Raw genomic sequence first — 21,942 nt, 5'->3', positions numbered from 1 at the left:
CAACCAAATCATGAAAAAAAGAGAAAAAAGAAAACATTCCATATGGCCAACTCCAAAGAGTCCGCAGAATTTGCGATCAGGAAACAGACTACAGTGTCAAATCTGCTGAATTGGAGAATCGCTTCTTGAATCGGGGCTACAGCGTTCAGGTCCTGAAAGATGCCGGTATAAGGGCTGGATTACTTGACAGAGAGAACTTGTTGCGAAGGGGAGAGCATCCAAAGTGATACGCTACTACGCCAAGTCTTTCCTAAGCCACCAGTCATAAGCTTTAAGAGATGTCCTACCCTAAATGACAAATTAGTCCACAGTTAAAACTTCCGGGTGACTCTCAAACAACTTGGCTTGACCACAAACCCAGGGGCTCTTTTAAATGTAACCATTGCAACCATTTCAGTAATATTGTACAGAAGAAGTATTTTGTTGACACAGCTTCCTAAATTGAGTATTATGTCAAGCATTTCATTAACTGTAAAACCACTCATGTCATCTATAGATTGGAATGTCCACAGTGCAAGGTGTTCTACATTGGAAGAGACGCCTTCAAGACCGCTTAGCGGAACACAAGTACACCATACGGGTAGGTAATGAAGACTACCCCATGGCAAGGCACTGCAAGTCACTACACCATGGCAACCCTGCCTCCCTACAAGCTATGGGTATTGATCATATTCCGGCCTCTATTAGAAAAGGGGACCGTCGTAAACAGCTAAACCAAAGGGAACGTTTTTGGATTTACAAACTACAGGCCACTAAATACCCTGGTTTAAATGGAGATATGGATTACTCACTCTTCCTGTAGGGTCGTGAGAGGTTCCTTTGCTGTCATCCAGTGGACATTTTGCTCTATTGCCCTCAGCTATGGTTAGACTGTTGTTGTTCATGTTTTGCTGTGTTCTAGTGTACTATGGAATATTTAGCTTTCTTATTCTTGACACTTCTCCCAGTCATATGTAAGGTTAGAACTACCTTTTAGTGTTCTGATACTTCTAGTTTGGAGTTGTATTTTTATGATAACATAGCTACAGTATTTCATTGTGTATAGTATTGCTTACTAGGTGTGTCCAATCAATTGTGTAACCACTCCCTCTTCCAATTAGGGCTAATTGATAAGCTGTTTAAAAGAGGACCTTGTATTAATCTTTTTTTGTACTCCCTGACGAAGGCCATGCAGCCGAAACGCATCGTTTAAAAAAAACGTTGTTTCTATTGAACATGTCATACTAATAGAGGCATTTTAATTAATTATATGAAGAGTGCCTTGGTCCTCCTTTCTTTTTGATGACCAATTTACCCCTTTTACCAAAGAGCACCTTCTATCTACCAAAATGTACTATTGTGTACCTTAGTAGCGCTTCCCTTCCTCCTCTTTCTTCCAGAAAAAAGACGTTCAATTCTACAACCACTTAAAAGGAAGTGATTCTCAAACCTTCCATAACAAAGCCATCCCCTACAGAGAGAAGAACCTGGAGAAGAGTCCCCTAAGCAAGCTGGTCCTGGGGCTCTCTTCACAAACAGAGCACCAGGACAGCAACACAATTAGACCCAACCAAATCATGAGAAAACAAAAAGATAATTACTCTACACATTGGAAAGAATTAACAAAAAAACAGAGCAAACTACAATGCTATTTGGCCCTAAACAGAGAGTACTCCGTGGCAGAATACCTGACAACTGTGACTGACCCAAAATGAAGGAAAGCTTTGACTATGTACAGACTCAGTGGGCATAGCCTTCCTTTTGAGAAAGGTCACCGTAGGCAGATCCGGTTCTCCAGAGAAGACAGGCTATGTGCACACTGCCCACAAAATTATATGGAAACTGAGCTGCACTTCCTAACCTCTTGCCAAATGTATGTGTCACGCCCTGACCTTAGAGAGCCTTTTATGTCTCCATTTGGGTTGGTCAGGGTGTGATTTGGGGTGGGCATTCTATGTTTTGTTTTCTATGATTTTGTGTTTCTATGATTTGGCCGGGTATGGTTCTCAATCAGGGACAGCTGTCTATCGTTGTCTCTGATTGGGAACCATACTTAGGTAGCCCTTTTTCCCTCCTTTCATTGTGGGTAGTTAGTTAACTTTGTTTGTGGCACTTAGCCCTGCAAGCTTCACGGTTGTATCTTTCGTTTGTTGTTTTGTTGGCGACATTTAAACATTTAAATAAATGTACGCTCACCACGCTGCATTTTGGTCTTCCTTCAAGGATGGCCATGACAGAACTACCCACCACAAAAGGACCAAGCAGCGTGGAAAAAGGAGGACGTGGAAAAAGGAGGATCCCGGACATGGGAGGAGATCCTGGCCGGAAGGGATCGCCTTCCATGGGAACTGGTGGAAGCAGCCAGGAAGGCGGAGGCAGCTGGTAAAGGGGCCCATCGTTACGAGGGAACACGGCTAGCAAGGAAGCCCGAGAGGCAGCCCCAAAACATTTTGGGGGTGGCACACGGGGAGATTTGCAGAGTCGGGTTATAGACCTGAGCCAACTCCCCATGTTACCGTGGGGAGCGTCGTACTGGTCAGGCACCGTGTTATGCGGTGGAGCGCACGGTGTCTCCAGTGCGGGTTCACAGCCCGATGCGCTACCTTCCAGCTCCCTGAATCGGCCGGGCTAGAGCGGGCACCCAGCCAGGCCGGAGGGTGCCGGCTCAGCGCATCTGGCCGCCAGTACGTCTGCACAGCCCAGTGCGTCCTGTGTGTCCCTCCAGTCCGAAGCCTCCAGTGATGATCCATGGAACGAAGCCTCCAGTAATGATTCATGGCACGAAGCCTCCAGTGATGATCCATGGCAAGAAGCCTCCAGTGATGATCCATGGCACGAAGCCTCCAGGGATGATCCATGGCACGAAGCCTCCAGGGATGATCCATGGCAAGAAGCTTCCAGTGATGATCCATGGCACGAAGCCTCCAGTGATGATCATGGCACGAAGCCTCCAGTGAGGAGTCATGGTACGAAGCCTCCAGCGACGGCCTCCAGTCCGGAGCCCCCAGCGACGATCCCCAGTCCGGAGCCCCCAGCGACGGTCCCCAGTCCGGGGCCCGCAGCGAGGCTGCCCAGTCTGGAGCCCCCAGCGACGGTCCCCAGTCTGGGGCCCGCAGGAGGGTGCCCAGTCCGGGGCCCCCAGCGACGGTGCCCAGTCCGGGGCCCGCAGCAAGGGTGCCCAGTCCGGAGCCCCCAGCGAGGGTGCCCAGTCCGGAGCCCCCAGCGACGGTCCCCAGTCTGGGGCCCGCAAGAGGGTGCCCAGTCCGGGGCCCCCAGCGACGGTGCCCAGTCCGGGGCCAGCAGCGAGGGTGCCCAGTCCGGGGCCCGCAGCGAGGGTGCCCAGTCCGGGGTCGGCGACAAGGGCCCCCGTACCAGAGGTGCCTACCAAAGTGGAGTGAGCCAGTGGTGGAGCGGGGTCTGCGTCCCGCTCCTCCCCTATAGGTTCAGGTTTTGCGTCCGGAGTCCGCACCTTTGGGGGGGGGTACTGTCACGCCCTGACCTTAGAGAGCAGTGTGCAATCACAGCAGCAAGATGTGTGATCTGTTTCCACAAGGTCAACCAGTGAAGAACAAACACCATTTAAAAACAACCCATATCTATGTTTATTTATTTTAACTATTTGCAAATTGTTACAATGTTATGTATAGACATAATATGACATTTGAGAGAGAACTTGTGTGAGTGTAGTATTTACCGTTCCCTTTTTATTGTTTATTTCACTTTTATTGATCCATTTCACTTGCTTTGGCAATGTAAACACATGTTTTCCATGCCAATAGAGCCCCTTGAATTGAATTGATATGTTAAAGGAGGAGAGGTGGAAATGGATAAGGCACCTAGGCATAGCTGCGGGAAGTCCGGGGTGCTGAGGGTGCTGCAGCACCCCCTGAAATATCATAGTCCAAAATATTTGTTTATTAAAGTAGTGCGCCGGGCCTTTCCTACTATTAACAAACAGATATAGCCGTCTGTAGTGCAGCATTTCTGCTTTGGCAATAAGGTAGTTGTATAATTTAGAACAATATCTTGCAGGATTCAATAGTCGGAATTGTAAGAGTTGTTGCCCATCTCTTTCTCTGCAAGTCTAACGGAACCCAGAAAGAACTAAACCATGTCCTCAAAAATGTACATCAAAAGGTGCAAAGTTATGGGCAAAGACACGGAACATCCATATCAAATTACATTGCATTCGGGAAATCATTCAGACCCCTTGACTTTTTCAACATTTTGTTACGTTACAGCCTTATTGTAAAATTGATTAAAAATGTTTTTCCCCTCATCAATCTACACACAATACCCCATAATGACAAAGCAAAAACTGTTTTTAAAAATTATTTTGCAAATGTATTAAAAACAGAAATTCCTTGTTTACAAGTATTCAGACCCTTTGCTATGAGACTTGAAATTAAGCTCAGGTGCATCCTGTTTCCATTGTTCATCCTTGAGATATTTCTACAACTTGATTGGAGTCCGCCTGTGGTAAATTCAATTGATTGGACATGATTTGAAAATGCACACACCTGTCTATATAAGGTCCCCCAGTTGACAGTGCATGTCAGAACAAAAACCAAGCCATGAGATCGAAGGAATTGTCCATAGACCTCCTAGACAGGATTGTATCGAAGCACAGATCTGGGGAAGGGTACAAAAATTACTGCAGCATTGAAGGTCTCCAAGAACACAGTGGCCTCTATCATTCTTAAATGGAAGAATTTTGGAGAGCTGGCTGCCTTGCCAAACTGAGCAATCAGGGGGAGAAGGGCCTTGGTCAGGGAGGTGACCAAGAACTCAATAGTCAATAGCCAAAAGGCACCTAAAGGACTCTCAGACCATGAGAAACAAGATTCTCTGGTCTGATGAAACCAAGATTGAACTCTTTGGCCTGAATGCCAAGCGTCACGGCTGGAGGAAACTTAGCACTATCCCTAACGTGAAGCATGGTGGTGGCAGCATCATGCCGTGGGAAAGTTTTTCAGCAGAAGGGACTGGGAGACTAGTCAGGATCGAGGGAAAGATGAACGAAGCAAAGTACAGAGTGATCCTTGATGAAAACCTGCTCCAGAAGCGAAGGTTAACCTTCCAACAGGACAACAACCCTTAGCACACAGACAAGACAGGACTTGAACCCGATCAAACATCTCTGAAGAGACCTGAAAATAGCTGTGCAGCGACGCACCCAATCCAACTTGACAGAGCTTGGGAGGATCTGCAGAGTGGGAGAAACTCCCCAAATACAGGTGTGCCAAGCTTGTAGCGTCATACCCAAGAAGACATGAGGCTGAAATCACTGCCAGAGGTTCTTCAATAAAGAACTGAGTTAAGAGTCTGAATACTTATGTAAATGTAATATTTCAGTTTGTGGTATGCTGGTAATCACTGAAATACATTTAGTTTACATTTTTGTCACTAAAGTAGTGCACTGGGCCTTTACTCTATTAGCGGACGGATATAGATGTCTTCAGCACGGTCTGCTTCCCCGTTGGCAAAAAAATCGTGGCACCCCCACCCCCAAAACCGATTTCCCGCAGCTGTAGACTTCTAAGGACAATTTTACAGATAATTTGGACACATATTTGTTTGCTAAACAAGCTCCTTACTGTACCGGTCGGTGTAGCTTACAGGGTAATTATAGGCAATACTATTCACTATTCTCACTCTCTCATCACTATCTATCCAGCCCATTTACACCCCATCCCCCAATGTCTCAGTTTGTCCCATTAACTCCAACACCTTACATCTAATGTTGTCTGTTCTGTGTCCAATCAGTCCCCCATTAGCTCTGTCCACAACACCCACTTTGGACAGCCTCACTCTCTGTAGGAAAGGCATTTGCCACTTCTTCAATTTAAGCCTACTAGAAAGTGTGTGCCCTCAAGCCTGGAGCGAAGCTAAAGTCATTCCCCTGCCCAAGAATAGTAAAACCCCCTTTACTGGCTGAAATAGCCGACCAATCAGCCTGTTATCAACCCTTAGTAAAACTTCTGGAAGAAATGTTGTTGGACCAGATACAGTGCTATTTCACAGTAAACAATTTGACAACAGACTTTCAGCACGCTTACAGGGAAGGACATTCAACAAGCACAGCACTTACACAAATGACAGGATTGGCTGAGATAAATTGGTGATAAAATGATTGTGGGGGCTTTCTTGTTAGACTTCAGTGCAGCTTTTGTCTGCTGCTGGAAAAACGTACGTGTCATGGCTTTACACCCTCTGCTATAACAGAACACAGGTTTTCTTTAATGGAAGCCTCTCAAACATAATCCAAACAGAATTAGGAATTCCCCAGGGTAGCTGTTTAGGCCTCTTGCTTTTTAAATGTTTTACTAACGACATGCCACTGACTTTGAGTAAAGCCAGAGTGTGTATGTATGCGGATGACTCAACACTATACACATCAGCTACTACAGCGACTGAAATGACTGCAACACTTAACAAATAGTTGCAGTTAGTTTCAGAGTGGGTGGCAAGGAATAAGTTAGCCCTAAATATTTCAAAAACTAAAACCATTGTATTTGGCACAAAATCATTCACTAAACCCTGAACCTCAACTAAATCTTGTACTAAATTGAGCAAGTTGAGATGACTAAACTGCTTGGAGTAACCCTGGATTATAAACTGTCATGGTCAAAACATATTAGTAGCTAAAATGGGGAGTAGTATGTCCAACATTATCAACAAGGCAGGTCCTACACTAGTTTGGTTGCACCTTGACTACTGTTCATTCGTGTGGTCAGGTGCCACAAAAAAAGGACTTAGGAAAATTGCAATTGGCTTAGAACAGGGCAGCACGGGTGGCCCTTGGATGTACACAGAGAGCTCATATTAATAATATGCCTGTCAATCTCTCCTGGCTCAACGTGGACGAGAGATTGACTTCATTACTACTTTTATTTATGAGAGGCATTGACATGTTGAATGCACTGAGCTGTCTGTTTGAACTACTGGCACACAGCTCGGACACCCATGCATACACCACAAGACATGTCACCAGAGGTCTCTTCACAATCCCCAAGTCCAGAACAGACTATGGGAGGTGCACAGTACTACATAGAGCCATGACTACATGGAAATCTATTCCACATCAAGGAACTGATGCGAGCAGTAAAATGTGATTTAAAAAGCAGATAAAAAAACACCTTATGGAACAGTGTGAAATTGTGAAGCAACACAAACATGGGCACAGACACATGCATACCCACACACGATAACATAGGCACTATACAGACACATAAACATGGATTTTGTACTGTAGATATGTGGTAGTGGTGAGGTAGGGGCCTGAGGGCATATAAGTGTGTTGTGAAATCTGTGAATGTATCGTAATGTTTTTAAAATTGTATTAACTTCCTTAATTTTGCTGGACCCTAGGAAGAGTAGCTGCTGCCTTGGCATAATAAATATAAATACAAAATAGGAACCCAGGGAGCCATAAAACATACTTTACATCTCTCTGTTTCTCTCTGTCTGCTCTCTCTCTCTCTCTCTCTCTCTCTCTCTCTCTCTCTCTCTCTCTCTCTCTCTCACACTCTCAATTAAATGTCAATTTAAGGACTTTATTGGCATGGGAAACATGTTAACATTGCCAAAGCAAGTGAAGTAGATAATAAACAAAAGTGAAATAAACAATAAAAATTAACAGTAAGCATTACACTCACAAAAGTTCCAAAATAATAAAGACATTTCAAATGTCACATTATGTGCAAATAGTTCAAGTACAAAAGGCAAAATAAATAAACATAGGTATGTGTTGTATTTACAATGGTGTTTGTCCTTCACTGGTTGCCCTTTTCTTGTGCCAACAGGTCACACATCTTGCTGCTGTGATGGCACACTGTGGTTTTTCACCCAGTTGATATGGGAGTTTATCAACATTTGGTTTGTTTTTAAATTCTTTCTGGATCTGTGTAATCATAGGGAAATATGTCCCTCTCTCTCTCTCTCTCTCTCTCTCTCTCACTCACTCTCTCTCTCTCTCTCTCTCTCTCTCTCTCTCTCTCTCTCTCTCTCTCTCTCTCTCTCTCTCTCCCCTTTGTTATTTCTGTTTCTCCCTCTTTCTCTCTTCTCATTGTGTCAGCTCTGTTACTGTTCCTTTTGTAAACATGGTAGCGGATAGCTGCTGAATGTGGCACTTATTTGCTACTTAGTCTGTGTTACAACCTGAGTCTCCTGTTTACCACGACCTTGTGACACACATACATGCATACACTCTCTCATACATCACACACTCACTCACACAGACATGCACAGACACACACATACTAGGGCGGGGGCCAGAGTCAGAGGTGTGTTCTCCGGGGCCACAGTGAAATTGTTTTACTTGCTAATCATCCAGCCCTGCCCGGGGGCCACAGACAACACTGCTGATGCTAATGTGGGCCCCAATAAGCATCCAGGGCTGGTTTCAGGCTTTTAGGGAGCAGAGTGGGTTTCTCTGGTGTTCTGACATTCTGACATGTTTATTCCTAGAGATCATTAAAGCCCTAAGATGTTGATTGGCCCCTTTCATTTTCGGATGTGTATTAGTCAGGGCGTTTCCACCTGTTGGCTTTGATGTCAGTGAGCTGTATTGTTAAGTGTCTGTTGTCTGCCCCATCTCATGACTGCTGGTTGTAAAGTGAGTCTATAGCGTAAGTTAGAGGTCCTGCTTTGTGTCAGTTACTACTGCCTGAAATAATGCTATTATAGAGAGTATTGTAGAGAATGAAATGAATAGCACTTATTATTAAATATTGCTTATGCTATGAGCTTGGACTTCACACAACTTCACCTATCAGTTGAGTTTATTTTCCTGGAGTTGTACTGTAGCTATGAAGTCCGCACAAGCCTAGTGGTTGGGTAAATGTAGCAATCTCAATCCCTGCTTTCTTTTCTTAAATGTTGGTTAATCTACGGATGCTTTTGTGGGTTTATTTGATGGTTTATTGACCTCGCTATTAATATTCAGTGCTGTCTGCTGTCTTTACTCTAGCCCAAGTGCTCCTTCAGTAAGTCAGTCTGCCTCCCTGCCACATAGGCACCAGGCACAGCCGGACACTAGAGGGTGCCACAGACACACTCATGCAATGCTTTCCAGTCTAACGTCAAATATGACAGCTTCTGGAACTTTTTACAGAGAAACAACCAAGATCAAATGTAATACTTTGGTCAGCCCACTCTCCTTGTCAATTGCTCTCCTTGAATAAACCAATCAATCAATCAATCAAATGTATTTATAAAGCCCTTCTTACATCAGCTGATGTCACAAAGTGCTGTACAGAAACCCAGCCTAAAACCCCAAACAGCAAGCAATGCAGGTGTTGACGCACGGTAGCTAGGAAAAACTCCCTAGAAAGGCCAGAACCTAGGAAGAAACCTAGAGAGGAACCAGGCAATGAGGGGTGGCCAGTCCTCTTCTGGCTGTGCCGGGTGGAGATTATAACAGAACATGGCCAAGATGTTCAAATGTTCATAGATGACCAACAAGGTCAAATAATAATATTGACAGTGGTTGTCGAGGGTGCAACAGGTCAGCACCTCAGGTTTAAATGTCAGTTGGCTTTTCATAGCCGATGACTACAGTTTTTTGGGGGGGCCATTGAGAGAATACCATTGATGTATAAGACAAAGGTTTTCAGCATGCATATCATGTATCGTTACCCCGGCCTTGCTTTGCTGCTTCACATCGTGTGATCACAACATTATTACTCTGTGGGGCCATGACAAAACCAGCCCATTCAGTCACAAATGCAGGGGGACATCTTACTTTGTTCATTTATGAGGAGAAAAAACAATGTGCCAATACACAGCCAGTCGCAATACGCAAGGTGCCCATGTCTGTGACTTGCCTATTCTTCCACTCGAAAGGGAGTTAACCTTGAAACCTATTTGAAGTCATTGTGCCTCCGTTTTCTCTTTGTGTACTGAGCCTAATCTCAACGAGTGGTGACAGTTCACAACTACCTGTAATGGCGGAGTCCCCCAGTCAAAAGGACCTGAGTGTCTGCCCCTACGAATAACAATACACGCCGTATCCCAGTTTGCATTGTGACAGTGTGATCCCGCAGTGGGAGCTGCCCTCTGGAAGGCTCTTTTACGGCTCTAAAGAAAGAGACACAAAAGAGGCTGCGGTAGAGCTGAGTTAACCTGTGACTGGAGCGGGGTGTAAACCGTGGACGGGTTTGACCATCCAGCGTTAACTGTGTAGGGTGAACCTAGAACCTATAAAGTGTGGTCAGATGTTTAACCGTGCAGGGTTAACCGTGTACTGTAGGGTTTCAACTATCATGATAAAACACGGTCAGAGTTTTGACTGCGAGGAGTTTCCTGTGTAGGGCGGTGAGCGTTAAGTGCGGTCAGGGTTTCGATCAGGTATGTTGACCTGGGTTAACCTCTGAGGGTGTCCTGTGTTATCAGGGTTTCGATCAGGTATGTTGACCTGGGTTAACCTCTGAAGGTGTCCTGTGTTATCAGGGTTTCGACAGTCATGGGTTGAGCTATGGGAGTGTGGTGTGGTGGTCAGGGTTCGGACCATGCAGGATTGACCTGCGGTTGATGAGGTGTGTTCAACACTTTCGCTTGTATGGTCAGGTCGTGAGCCACAGCTGACCGTCAGAGTAACCATGCTCTTTGTAAGTCTGTGTGGTATTCTCTGTTCCTGTTGCTGATAGGCCCGAATAAATCACCTTTCTTTCCCCATCATGGTATACAACACAGAATACACTGTATGCAGCAGGCGCGACTTCAAACTGGTGCAAATGGCGACCACAGCCTTGTTATGAAATGTTTTCAAACTTGTTCTTCTTCTTTTAATGTCTGTCTGTAACTTTCAGAAAAAGGGGTTATTTTCTCTCTTTCAATCAACAAACGTCTGGCATCAAACTATGCTAGATTATTCATCCATTGCGCACCACTTCTAGTTTCTTTAATTTCGTGACAGACACTCTGTAAGACAGAAGAACAGAAAGACACACTATAGAGGACAAAGATTTGAGTTTCTCTTCCCTCCACCTCAAGTAGCATTGTCGTTCAACTCTTGTGTCCTAACCAATGTTTTCCAGTCGCGGAGAGGCGAAGACATCCCATTGCAATTTGTCCAAATCACCCTGTAGGACAATCTGTTGTTTTCTGTCGCTTGAAAACAACCCAAACTATGATGATTACAGGAGTGACAGTGACTGTCACATAACCATAATGGTTACTGAGCCTTGGCAGGAGGGATGGGTGGACGGGAGAAGACAGACAGCAGAGCTAACCCCAGAATAAAGGCTGCCCACAGGGGCTGGCTTTGCTACTCAACCCTGAGACAAACAGAGATTTACCTTGACGCATACGCACGCAAGCAACACGTGCAACACACAAACATCATAATCATTCTTCTACACACACAAACAGATGGAATACCTGACCCCTACCACCGAAAGACCTTAATCACTCAGTTATGTTGGGGGAAATCATGACACTCTCTCACACTGTGCTGTGTCTCTTTCAAACGATTTCCCTTAGGGCCCCTCAATCTCTCCCTGATTGAGTGATGCCTGTGCTTGTGTGTGTGTGGACAGTGACAGAGTCGCAGGCTGTCTTTGTGTGTGTGGACAGGACAGTGTGTGAGTGTGGTCCCTGCCGTGGCCTGGTTAGATGCAGCCTCAGAGCAGGGCTCTGCTCCCGACAGGGGGGCTTTTCAGCCCTCTATTTATGAGCTCTGCTTTACATATTCATTCTGCTACTGTTAAATAAAGGCCACAGGTCGCCTTCTCCCCTCTGAAGCACTCAGAAAGCCACAGAGAGTGTACTGGGGAGCATGTGGATGTGTACATCCTTAACTCTTGCCCTAACCCTAACCAAGTAGCTCCTCTGTTCTCCCCATAACTCCACTCCGACCCTATCTTGTCCCTTCTAAAATGGCTGTCTAGGGCAAACCATTATGGTTGTGGCTCTATGGCTCGTTCCCCTCTTAACAAGCCCATCTCAGGCTGGGAGAGAGAGGGAGAGACAGCTGGACAGATAGCAGGGCTGTGGTTGTCACGGTGAAGCTGTTTGATTGGCAGATGGGGGGGTTGATTGATAAGGACCCCCCTGCTATTCCAGCGACAGCTCCTGTCAGAGAGTCAAGCACACCCCACATGAAATGTATCAACTGGTCCCGTCAACATCCCCCACCCTACTCCCAGAGCCCCACCCCTACTCCATCACAGAGACTCCTAGAGTCACAACTCACAGACATGTTTCTGATGACTTAGAGAGGGATACAAAAATATACATTTTCCTGATAACTTTACTGTTTTTGAGTAGACTATAATGGATTTAACATTGAAAGTAAGTCTTTATACTGCATGGATTCGTAGGAACATTTCTAGCCCATAGCGAGAGACAAATATGTGACAGTACACAAAATGTCCTGAAAATACAGCAGTGTGACAGTTTACAATATGTCCATTATGACCTTATTGGCATGAAGTGCTGGATTTCATGTGAGGTTGCAGCAGGGCAAGTGTCAGACAAAGCTTCTCATTGGCCCTGGTGGCTATTTCAGTTCTCTGATAACAGGACATAGTGTTTTTGGAGGGAAATGAGGTCGGGGGAAGAGGGACGGGAACTGGTGGCAGAGTAAGTAGGGTGGGCCATTGGTTCCCAAACCTTTCTGCTTTGAACCACCAAAAGTATGTTTTACTCCATGGGGAACTAACCATTCAGAAACAATGACAGATACTGTATTTGGTTACTATAGATTTTTGGGGGTTGGAGTTTGTGTCTGAATTTCAATAGTGTGTGGACTTAGTCCGAGGCTGTATTGGAGTTGGGGGGGGGGGGGGGGTGTATGGGAAGGGGCCTGATTGCTTGTGTGTTGGGGGAGATGAGGGGAGATTGGTCGGTGTGTCTCGCTGGACAGTGAGGGTCTTGCTCTGTGGGTCCGGAGGTTATCAGGGCCCCAGATATGAGGGTCCCTCTGTCAGCGCAGAGGGGTGACAGCCACACCGACAGGCCCCGCGGGAGCACAGAGATAACACACCTGATTGACGCCTGAGGGAGAAAACGGAGAACGCTGCTGGCGGAATGTGCGCTCTGTCGTCTCTCTTTCACCCTCCATCCCCACCCCAGCCATAGAACATTCCTCAAGGTTCCACCACAGCTCTAAATACAGACTGTTTACCTAATTAGGTATACACAACAGTGATGGGTAGGAAATGCAACGCAAATCATTCACATGAACATCACATACTGTAAAGGGTGGTCAGAATTGGTGTCTGCTAAAAATGGCAGTATCAATTGAAAGATCAAAGAGCTTGGTTCAGGATGACACTGATGAAATGACAATTAGCCCAGAGTAAATGATCTGGTAAGAGTTCCATAGCTTTGTGTGTTAGCAACAGCCAGGGTGTTATAGGGTTGGGCTCAGTTCTGGATTTCAAATTACCTAAAATTCTATTCACGATATACAGTGACTTCAGAAAGTATTCATACCCCTTGACCTATTCCACATTGTGTTGTGTTACAGCCTGAATTCAAAATGGACTAAATATACAAATATACATACAATACCCCATAATGACAAAGTGAAAATTAAATACAGACATCTAATTTACATAACTGTTCACACCCCTTTGCTAAAACACTCCAAATTGAGCTCAGGTTAATCCAATTTCCTTTGATCATCAATGAGATGTCACTACAACTTAATTGACTTAGAAAAAACACACCCGTCTATATACTGCAAGGTCCCACAGTTGACAGTGCACGTCAGAGCAGAAACAATAGCATGAAGTCTGAGGAACTGTCCCTAGATCTCCGAGAGAGAATTGGGGTGAGGCATATATCTGGGGAAGGGTATAAAACCATTTCTAGAGTGTTGAAAGTTTCAAAGAGCACTGTGGTCTACATCATTTGGGAAATGGAACAAATATGGAACTACCCAGAATGCCTAAAGCAGGCAGTCCAACCAAACTGACCAAGAACCCAATGACCACTCTGACAGAACTACAGAGATGGGAGAACCTGCCAAAAGGACAACAGTCTCTACAGCACTTCAGCAATCTGGGCTTTTTGGGAGAGTGGTCAGACAGAAGCCACTCCTGAGTAAAAGACACATGACAGCACGCCTAGAGTTTGCAGAAAGACTCTGAGATCATAAGGCAAAAGATTCTGTGGTCTGATGTGACAAAAATGTAACTCTTTGGCCTGAATGCAAAGTGCTATAAACCAGGCACAGCTCATCACCCGTCTAACACCATCTCTAACATGAAGCATGTTGGTGGCAGCGTCATGCTATGGGGATGCTTTTCAGCGGCTGGGACTGGGAGACTGGTAAGGATAGAGGGGAACAATGAATGGAGACAAAAACAGGCAAATCCTTGATTAGAAACATCTTCAGAGTGAAAACAACTTTAGACTGGGGTGAAGATTTATATTCCAACAGGACAATGACTCCAAACCTACAGCCAAAGCAACGTTGGAAAGGCTTCAGAACAGGAATGTGAAAGTCCTTGGGTGGCCCAGCCAAAGCCCAGACTTGAATCCCATTGAAAATCTTTGGAAAGACTTGAAGATTGCTGTTCACCGTTGCTGCCCATCTAACTTGTCAGAGATTGAGAAAATCTGCAGGGAAGAATGGGCGAAAATCCCCAAATCCAGATGTGCAAAGCTGATACAGACATAACCAAGACGATTCAAAGCTATAATTGACTCAGTGGTGTGAATACTTATGTAAATGCAATATTTCTGTATTTAATTTTCAATAAATGTGCAAAAGATTCTAAAAACACGTTTTCACTTTGTCATTATGGGGTATTGTGGGTAGATGGGTGAGAAAAAAATATGATTTGAATCCATTCAGGCTGCAACACAACAAAATGTGGAATAAGTCAAGGGGTATGAATACTTTCTGAAAGCATTGTGCAAATCAGAAACTACATTTTGTAGTTTAACCCCAGATCCAATAGAATATCAGCGACGTGTGCAGTGTGCATATCTGTTATTTCTCTAGTAGCCTACTGGGTAAATCAAGTCTGATCTAATGCAGAGGTTACAGTTGTATACCCGACCCACAACCCAACCACTTTTGGGACCTTGAACCCTCCTCCCCTTTGGCCCCCTGCCCACAGGGTCACAACAGCCCTCTTAAGTCATAGGTCAGCCCCTGTGGGCGTACAGGCGTGTAGCCTGCCGGGTGGAATCCATGATTCGTTCCCCAGCTTGTCTGTAACGTTGCGTTGCCATGGATAACACTACATTACTGGCTTTTACAGGAAGTGGGTGTAGAAGGGCCTGACAGTAGACCTCCAAGGGACAGCAGTTCATGGGTGTGTGTCTGAGTGTGCGTGCGTGCATGTATGTGTTTGTGAGAGTGCATGCATGTCTGCCATGCAGACCTCCATAAGGTCTAGAGTAGCGCAGCTCAGTTCAGCGTAGCACCGCAGCAATCTCCATGAAAAATGATTTCATCCTTATGCCTGCTCTGTGCAGGTTCATGTAGAGTGTGTCTGTGTAGGCTGCAGGCTGTGTGGGGTTTCAGACTGCCTAAACCCCAGCCCCACTGGCCCTAACCTGCAGTCCTGCAGCGCATGGTAAAGACATCAGGCCTTTCCCTTTGAAGGGGACCACTCAAACACAACAGCTCTCAACACGCTGTGTCTCTCTTTTCAACTAACCCTCTCCCTCCAAATTCCTGCAAGACCCTGCTCCCCTCTGCTTTTTCCATTTATTCCCTCGCTTGCTCGCAGATCCCTCTTTCCCTCCCTTTCTACCTCCTTCCCTGCTCTGTCACTCACTCACTCTACTTAACCCCCCTCCCTTCCTCACTTTACTTATTGCTCTCCCACCCTCACACTCCTTCTTTCACTCCTTCTCTGGCTGTTTCCGTGAGTGCACAGACAGGTCATGAGGTACAGTATTCTCTGAGTGCTCCTAGAAAATGTAGTGATAGGTGTCATGCAGTAGTCTGGAAAAAGTGATAGTGTTAAGCATAGGGAGAGAATATTGGTAAAGCACAGGAAGCATTGGTCGTTGACCAATTAGAGCCTACTTTATGACTAGACACAACCAATTTCAGTCTTTATTTCCATGATGGCCGCCCATATTAACTCTTGCGTGTGCCATTGTGTGCTGTCCTGGGCTGATATAAATTGCGGTCTCTCTATAGCAGAGAGAGTGAAAATAACTATCTTTATCAGTGGAGGTTGCTGAGGGGAGGACGGATCATAATAAGCGGTGTAACTGCGCAAATGGAATGGCATCAAACCATGTGTTCGATACTATTCCGCTCCAGCCGTTACCACAAGCCCATCCTCCCCAATTAAGGGGGCACCAACCTCCTGTGATCTATACATTCTATTAGTTGTACATCGATGACTGTCCACATTGTCCCTCTGTGACATTTTGGGTGCGTGTCCCCTGCCGTAGAGGAATGCAGCGTGTCCGGCGTCTGTCAGAGACGTCACACATGCTCCTCCACTCAGCTCCCCTCCGGCCATATGGTGCTGCCCCGGCCTCTCCAGGAACGTGAACACTGTCACTGCACTGACCTCAGAGCAGTTAGGGAAACCTATAATGTCATTGTCGTGGTGGGACTGTTAATTCATCTCTGGGGGAGGGAATCTAGGGTGTTAACTGTGGCTCTATTCCAGAGTTCGGGGTTGGGGTCAATTCCATCTCAATTAGATACATTTGAGAAGTGCCAGGCATTACCAAACAACATATAAGAGAGGAAAGGAGAAGCGATAAGAGGTCCAGGAGGGATGGGAAGGAGAGGATATTATATGATATTGGGTGGAGTAGGGGATTGGCTAGGAGTAGGCTGAGACAACAGACAACTGTCAGAGTCCCTAAAGGACGTGGCATCCCCTCTACTCCCTTCCTCCTCTCTTTCATCCCTTCATGTTTATTGGCTTTGTTAAACAGTTAACACTGTTACTTTGGGGATTTTTATGAGATCACGTTATGAGGGAGAGATTTTAAGTTTTTTTAAAGTTTGCTCCCTCTAATTCTTTTCTCTCTCCCTCCCCTCCCGGAGGACCTGAGCCCCAGGACCATGCCGCAGGACTACCTGGCCTGATGACTCCTGGCTGTCCCCAGTCCACCTGGTCGTGCTGCTGCTCCAGTTTCAACTGTTCTGCCTGCAGCTACGGAACCCTGACCTGTTCACCGCACATGCTACCCTGTCCCGGACCTGCTGTTTTCGTCTCTCTCTCTCTATCTCTCTTCAGTGAGGTATCTGAGAAGTTATCACTCAGATAACACATTGAGTAGTGAATGAGTCTCTTTATCTAAATAATCTCCTTCGGAGGTTAACTGACACTACCTGTTAACAGAAAAGTGAGCTAAGGGAGTGTTGCTCTCTCTACTGGACACTTTGCTCATCTGGCTTAATTGAATTTGTCACACATTGTCCATCGACTGGGCAGACAGGGTTACCGTCAATTCTTGTTCCATTTGAAAATATGAATATTAAATTGCATTATTATCAGAGGATATCGCCATACTGCATTCTTTGTGTCTCGTGGAATATATAATTCACAGTGGTTTGAGATAGTAGCCTTGTGTAAGATTCTCACATGTTTGCTTGGGACTTCTGAAGCATCATCACTTTATGCTCTATATCTTGTTTGTGTGTGTGGTTTGTGTGTGTGGTTTGTGTGTGTGGTTTTGTGTGTGCGCGAGTGTTTGCTTGTGCATAGTTGAAAAAAAAGTTGAAAAAGAGAGAAACTCCATAAACTCTTTGTTAACCCCCCACATACAACCCTCACAGAGCAACCTCTGGTTAGGCATCCAAAATGACCTATCCATAGAGATGTATTCCCACTCTCTCACATACACAGCCAGGCCACTAGCATGGAGGGTCAGTAGTCTGAATGAGGAACTTAAGACACATTTGTGATTTGAATCACTGGAGTACCTCTTCCCCCACCTCACACTATGAGCACCTCTAGAGCCCATCAGGGTTCCGCCGCTCCAGGCCTTAAACCCACGCAGTCCCGTGTGACGCAATTCGCCAACTGGTGGAAACAATTTCCCGTGCTTTGGTCCGTTCCACATAAAGGCTGGACTCTCCTTCCTTGCCCCGTCTGCCTCACTCCTTCGCTCTCTCTCCTTCCTATGGCATATGGTTGTTATGTCCCGGCTCAGCCCAGGGGATAAGGACTGTGTGTGTGTGTGTGTGTGTGTGTGTGTGTGTGTGTGTGTGTCTGTCTGTCTGTCTGTCTGTCTGTCTGTCTGTCTGTCTGTCTGTCTGTCTGTCTGTCTGTCTGTCTGTCTGTCTGTCTGTCTGTCTGTCTGTCTGTCTGACTGTCTGTCTGTCTGTCTGTCTGTCTGTCTGTCTGTCTGTCTGTCTGTCTGTCTGTCTGTCTGTCTGTCTGTCTGTCTGTCAGTCTCTCTGTGTTTGTGTCTGTCTGTCAGTCTCTCTGTGTTTGTGTCTCTCTGTGTCTCTGTGTTTGTGTCTCTCTGTGTTTGTGTCTGTCTGTCAGTCTCTCTGTGTTTGTGTGTCTCTGTGTTTGTGTCTCTCCGTGTCTGTGTCTGTGTGTCTGTCTGTCAGTCTCTCTGTGTCTCTCTGTGTCTGTGTCTGTGTGCTTGTAAAGCTGAGTCTGGTCCTTGCAGCGGCTCTCAGACTTTCACTCACTCAGCCCCTCGAATTCTCAGCAGCGGCAAGTTGCCCAGTATTTTACTGCCTCAGAACCATGTGTCTGTGTCGCGCTCGAAGCAGCATGGATGTTGTTAGCAAAGGAAAGATGTGAAAAACAGCCTAAAGACGCACAGGGACCTGTGTGGACGAGCTGACGTCCCACCACCAAATGCCGAGCTGACCGGGTGAACAATGCGAAGCTTGTGTGTCTGACACATGGAATGGCCCTGAATACTCATGTTGTGAAACACGCTAGGCTTCTTAGCCACCACCTGTGAAACATGCTTGACCTGAGTGCTGAAGGTGTGTAAAACATGTGAACCGCACATTATTCATATGAAACATGATAGAACTCAAGGCCACACGAGCGATAGGTGTGATACATGCATGAACCAACTACATGTATGACAGAGGGGCAGAACTATAGAGAGCGTGTCCTTTTGCCTCGCTGAGTGTGACCTTGCATGGCTGGGTCAGAAGAAGTGAGGTTACGGTGAGGGTAGGAGCCAATATACAGGGGGGGCCTGGGGAGTGTGTGTCAGAGGGAAGTGTAAAATGTGTTTTTATGGTCATATACACTGGATGGGTGCAGTGAAATGTGTTGTGTTACAGAGTTCGCCATAGTAGTACGGCACACCTGGAGCAAATTAGGGTTACGTACCTTGCTTAAAGGCACATCGACATATTTTTCACCTTGTCGGTTCGGGTATTCGAACCAGCGACCTTTCAGTTGCTGCCCCAAGGCTGTAACCTAGGCCACCTGACTTGAGAGTGTGTGTGGGTCTGTGCGTGTAATTAGAAGTGTGTGTGATAGAGTGGCGTGTAATCAGGGGTCAGAGGTCACCTTCTGTCTGGTACCTCCTACTGTTCAGCTACAGCACACCTTAACACCGCAAATTCTTTACCTTCTCAGAGACCACAGACCCCACAAAAACTGAGTAAACAATGAAAGGGCATTGAAATTGAGTGGAATAGAGCATATAATATAAAAATAGTAGGAATAGACTAATCTAGGGCACAGTTTGGCGAGCTGAGACGGAGTACCGCTTGTATTATTATGGTCTGTTTGCCTGGTTCGTACCCCATTTCTATTGGCATGACGAAGGAGTCTTGAAACAAAGGGCAGGCTAGATGCTAAAACCATGGTGTTGTTGGGAGCTCATATGGAATAGGTATTACTAACATGTGTTCAGTGAAAACACATATCTGGGTGAACACAACGGGGCTATGATAGCACCCCTGGCTTTGAGACTGGGAATGGATCAGCTGTCGGGGGCTCTCAATAAGTACATGCCAGGGAGAGACCCTCTCGCTCTCCTCTCTCTCCAGATGGATGAACAGTTGAAAAGCACACCTCAGGAGCATAGATGCCTGAGAAAGTCACTGGGACTGGGTGACCGCAGGCATTTAGGAAACGTCCGAGTAGATGTCGTGAAACAGTTACTTTAATGTTAATGTTGAACTCTTTTTCACATTTCTGATTCAGCTTTGTGTGTTGTAGACCTGTCCTGTGACCCTGTCATCCTAGAACTGATCCTCTATTACTATAGTTTATTAGGTTTTGAACTATGACACTAAGGTTTGGGACACTGCAGAATGCCAGAAGGCAGGTATGACTGACAAAAAGGCTGCAACGCATATTGTGACTTTGGAGGAACATTTAGTATCCCTGATTGTCCACAATGATAAAACAAGTCTACCAGCCCGGAATATCTTTTTCATCTGTCATTTTATAAATAGCCTAATCAATATTTACATTTTAATGGAGTTTATGTTTTGTCTCAATCTCTTACGAGAAGAGAGCTGACATGACAATTAGCAAGTGTCTAGTTTCTCTTGGGTGAACGTGGTGTTTATCTCTGTAAGAGAAACTGAGGGAAGGTGTGTTTGACATATTTCTGATCTTATAGGCCCCCCGTAACACGTCAACTTTAAGTGAGGGAAGATATGGAAAGGAAAGTAGAGGTAGTGGGAGAAGGAGGGAGGAGAGGGCTTGAGGGAGCAGCGACAGGCAGGGAGGAGAGAGAGGGAGGGAAAGAATAGACTGTGGGGAGAGTGAGGGCGAAGGTGAGGGAGAGAGAGGTAGTGGGAGGAGAGTGAATAGGGATAGCAATGGAGGAATAAAGAAGTGTAGTGGGAGAGAGAATGAACGGGGAGATGGGAAGAGTTAGAGAGAGAGGAGTGGTGGGGGAAGGAGGGTGGTGGGGGACCCCCACAGAGCTGCTGATAGATGTGGGGCTCCTGGGGTTAAGGGGAGGGCAGGCAGGCCTTGTGCCGGGCTGCAGAGTGGCAGCTACCTGCCGCTCATCACACACACACAGATAGAAAGAACAAGTGGGAAGGAAACATAAATACAAACCAGCTAGCAATGAGAAGCTCGACAGTTCAAGAGCTAGGCCTACTACTCACAGATGACTAATGTTAAGCACCGTGAAATTGCCATCAATGAGAGATTATCAAATACATACACCCTTTCATTTTAATAGTCATTACATCTCTGTATAATCTTGTTGACCATTTGTTAGGGATATTTTAGGAACTAAAGATGGCTTTAGTTCAATATAGTGTAAATGTCTGGCGTTTACTAACATAATCATTCTTTCTTGTACCAATGTAATATAGTATTAGACAGACATGGTCCCCTCTAATGGTTCAGATGAGTAACTGCGGTCAGGGTGACAAGGACAATTGATCGTGTGATTTGTCAGTGACAGAGTACTGCGTCCATCCATTATAGTGTGCTTAAAAAGGTTAGTAGGCACTCACTTGCATGAGATGAGACGCATGATTGAGAGATGGATTGATGCATTTGTAGTATCTATGTATTCCAAATCATTTCTGGCCTATTCAGTCTGTTTATTGGTTTGACAAATAACTCATCAGAACAGACAACGCATAGGCTAAATAACAATATTAGACAATTAAATATCGAATGCATAAAGGCATGTTTCAATGAATGATTTTACGATGGGCTCTAAAGTTTTTTTTCATAATATAAATTACAAAAATGGGACTATAGCAGGGGGTATAGCCAGTTTGCATTTGCAGTTTTAAAGCTAATTTCCCGTAATTCTATTTTTTTTGTGTGCGTCATATCATGTTCATATGATATCTGGGGAGGGGGGCGAGCTCCAGGGGGCCCACAACCCGCACTGCGGGGGGGTGTGGTAAGCCAGTCAGTAAAGTTAGGGTAGGTCCTACACATTAATTTAAAATATAAACTTCAAATGATGTCAATCAAATATTCAAATGAGTGGCATGCCTTTGCGCGTCTGTCTGACCATCACGTCGCTGAAACTAAACTCTGGATCCGACCACCAGAAAGTATGTGCTTGCTGGACCACAGCCTAATTAATTGCAGGCAATCAATAAAC

The 21,942-nt window shown here is 45.7% G+C and overlaps 1 protein-coding gene across 1 annotated transcript; it reads left to right on the top strand.

Moving 5' to 3' along the window:
- Nucleotides 1-2,203: 2,203 nt before the first annotated feature.
- Nucleotides 2,204-18,664, top strand: LOC135565508 (circumsporozoite protein-like). Its single transcript, XM_065012555.1, has 5 exons — nt 2,204-2,361; nt 2,705-2,798; nt 2,974-3,126; nt 3,269-3,356; nt 18,525-18,664. Exons 1-5 carry the CDS (start codon nt 2,204-2,206, stop codon nt 18,662-18,664), a joined length of 633 nt encoding a protein of 210 aa, XP_064868627.1.
- The last annotated feature ends 3,278 nt before the right edge of the window (nt 18,665-21,942 follow it).

The sequence above is a fragment of the Oncorhynchus nerka genome, linkage group LG28 (assembly GCF_034236695.1).
Source record: "Oncorhynchus nerka isolate Pitt River linkage group LG28, Oner_Uvic_2.0, whole genome shotgun sequence".
In the NCBI taxonomy this organism is placed as follows: Eukaryota; Metazoa; Chordata; class Actinopteri; order Salmoniformes; family Salmonidae; genus Oncorhynchus; species Oncorhynchus nerka.
Note: the sequence above shows the minus strand (reverse complement) of the source record. Positions and strands in the feature narration are given on the sequence as shown.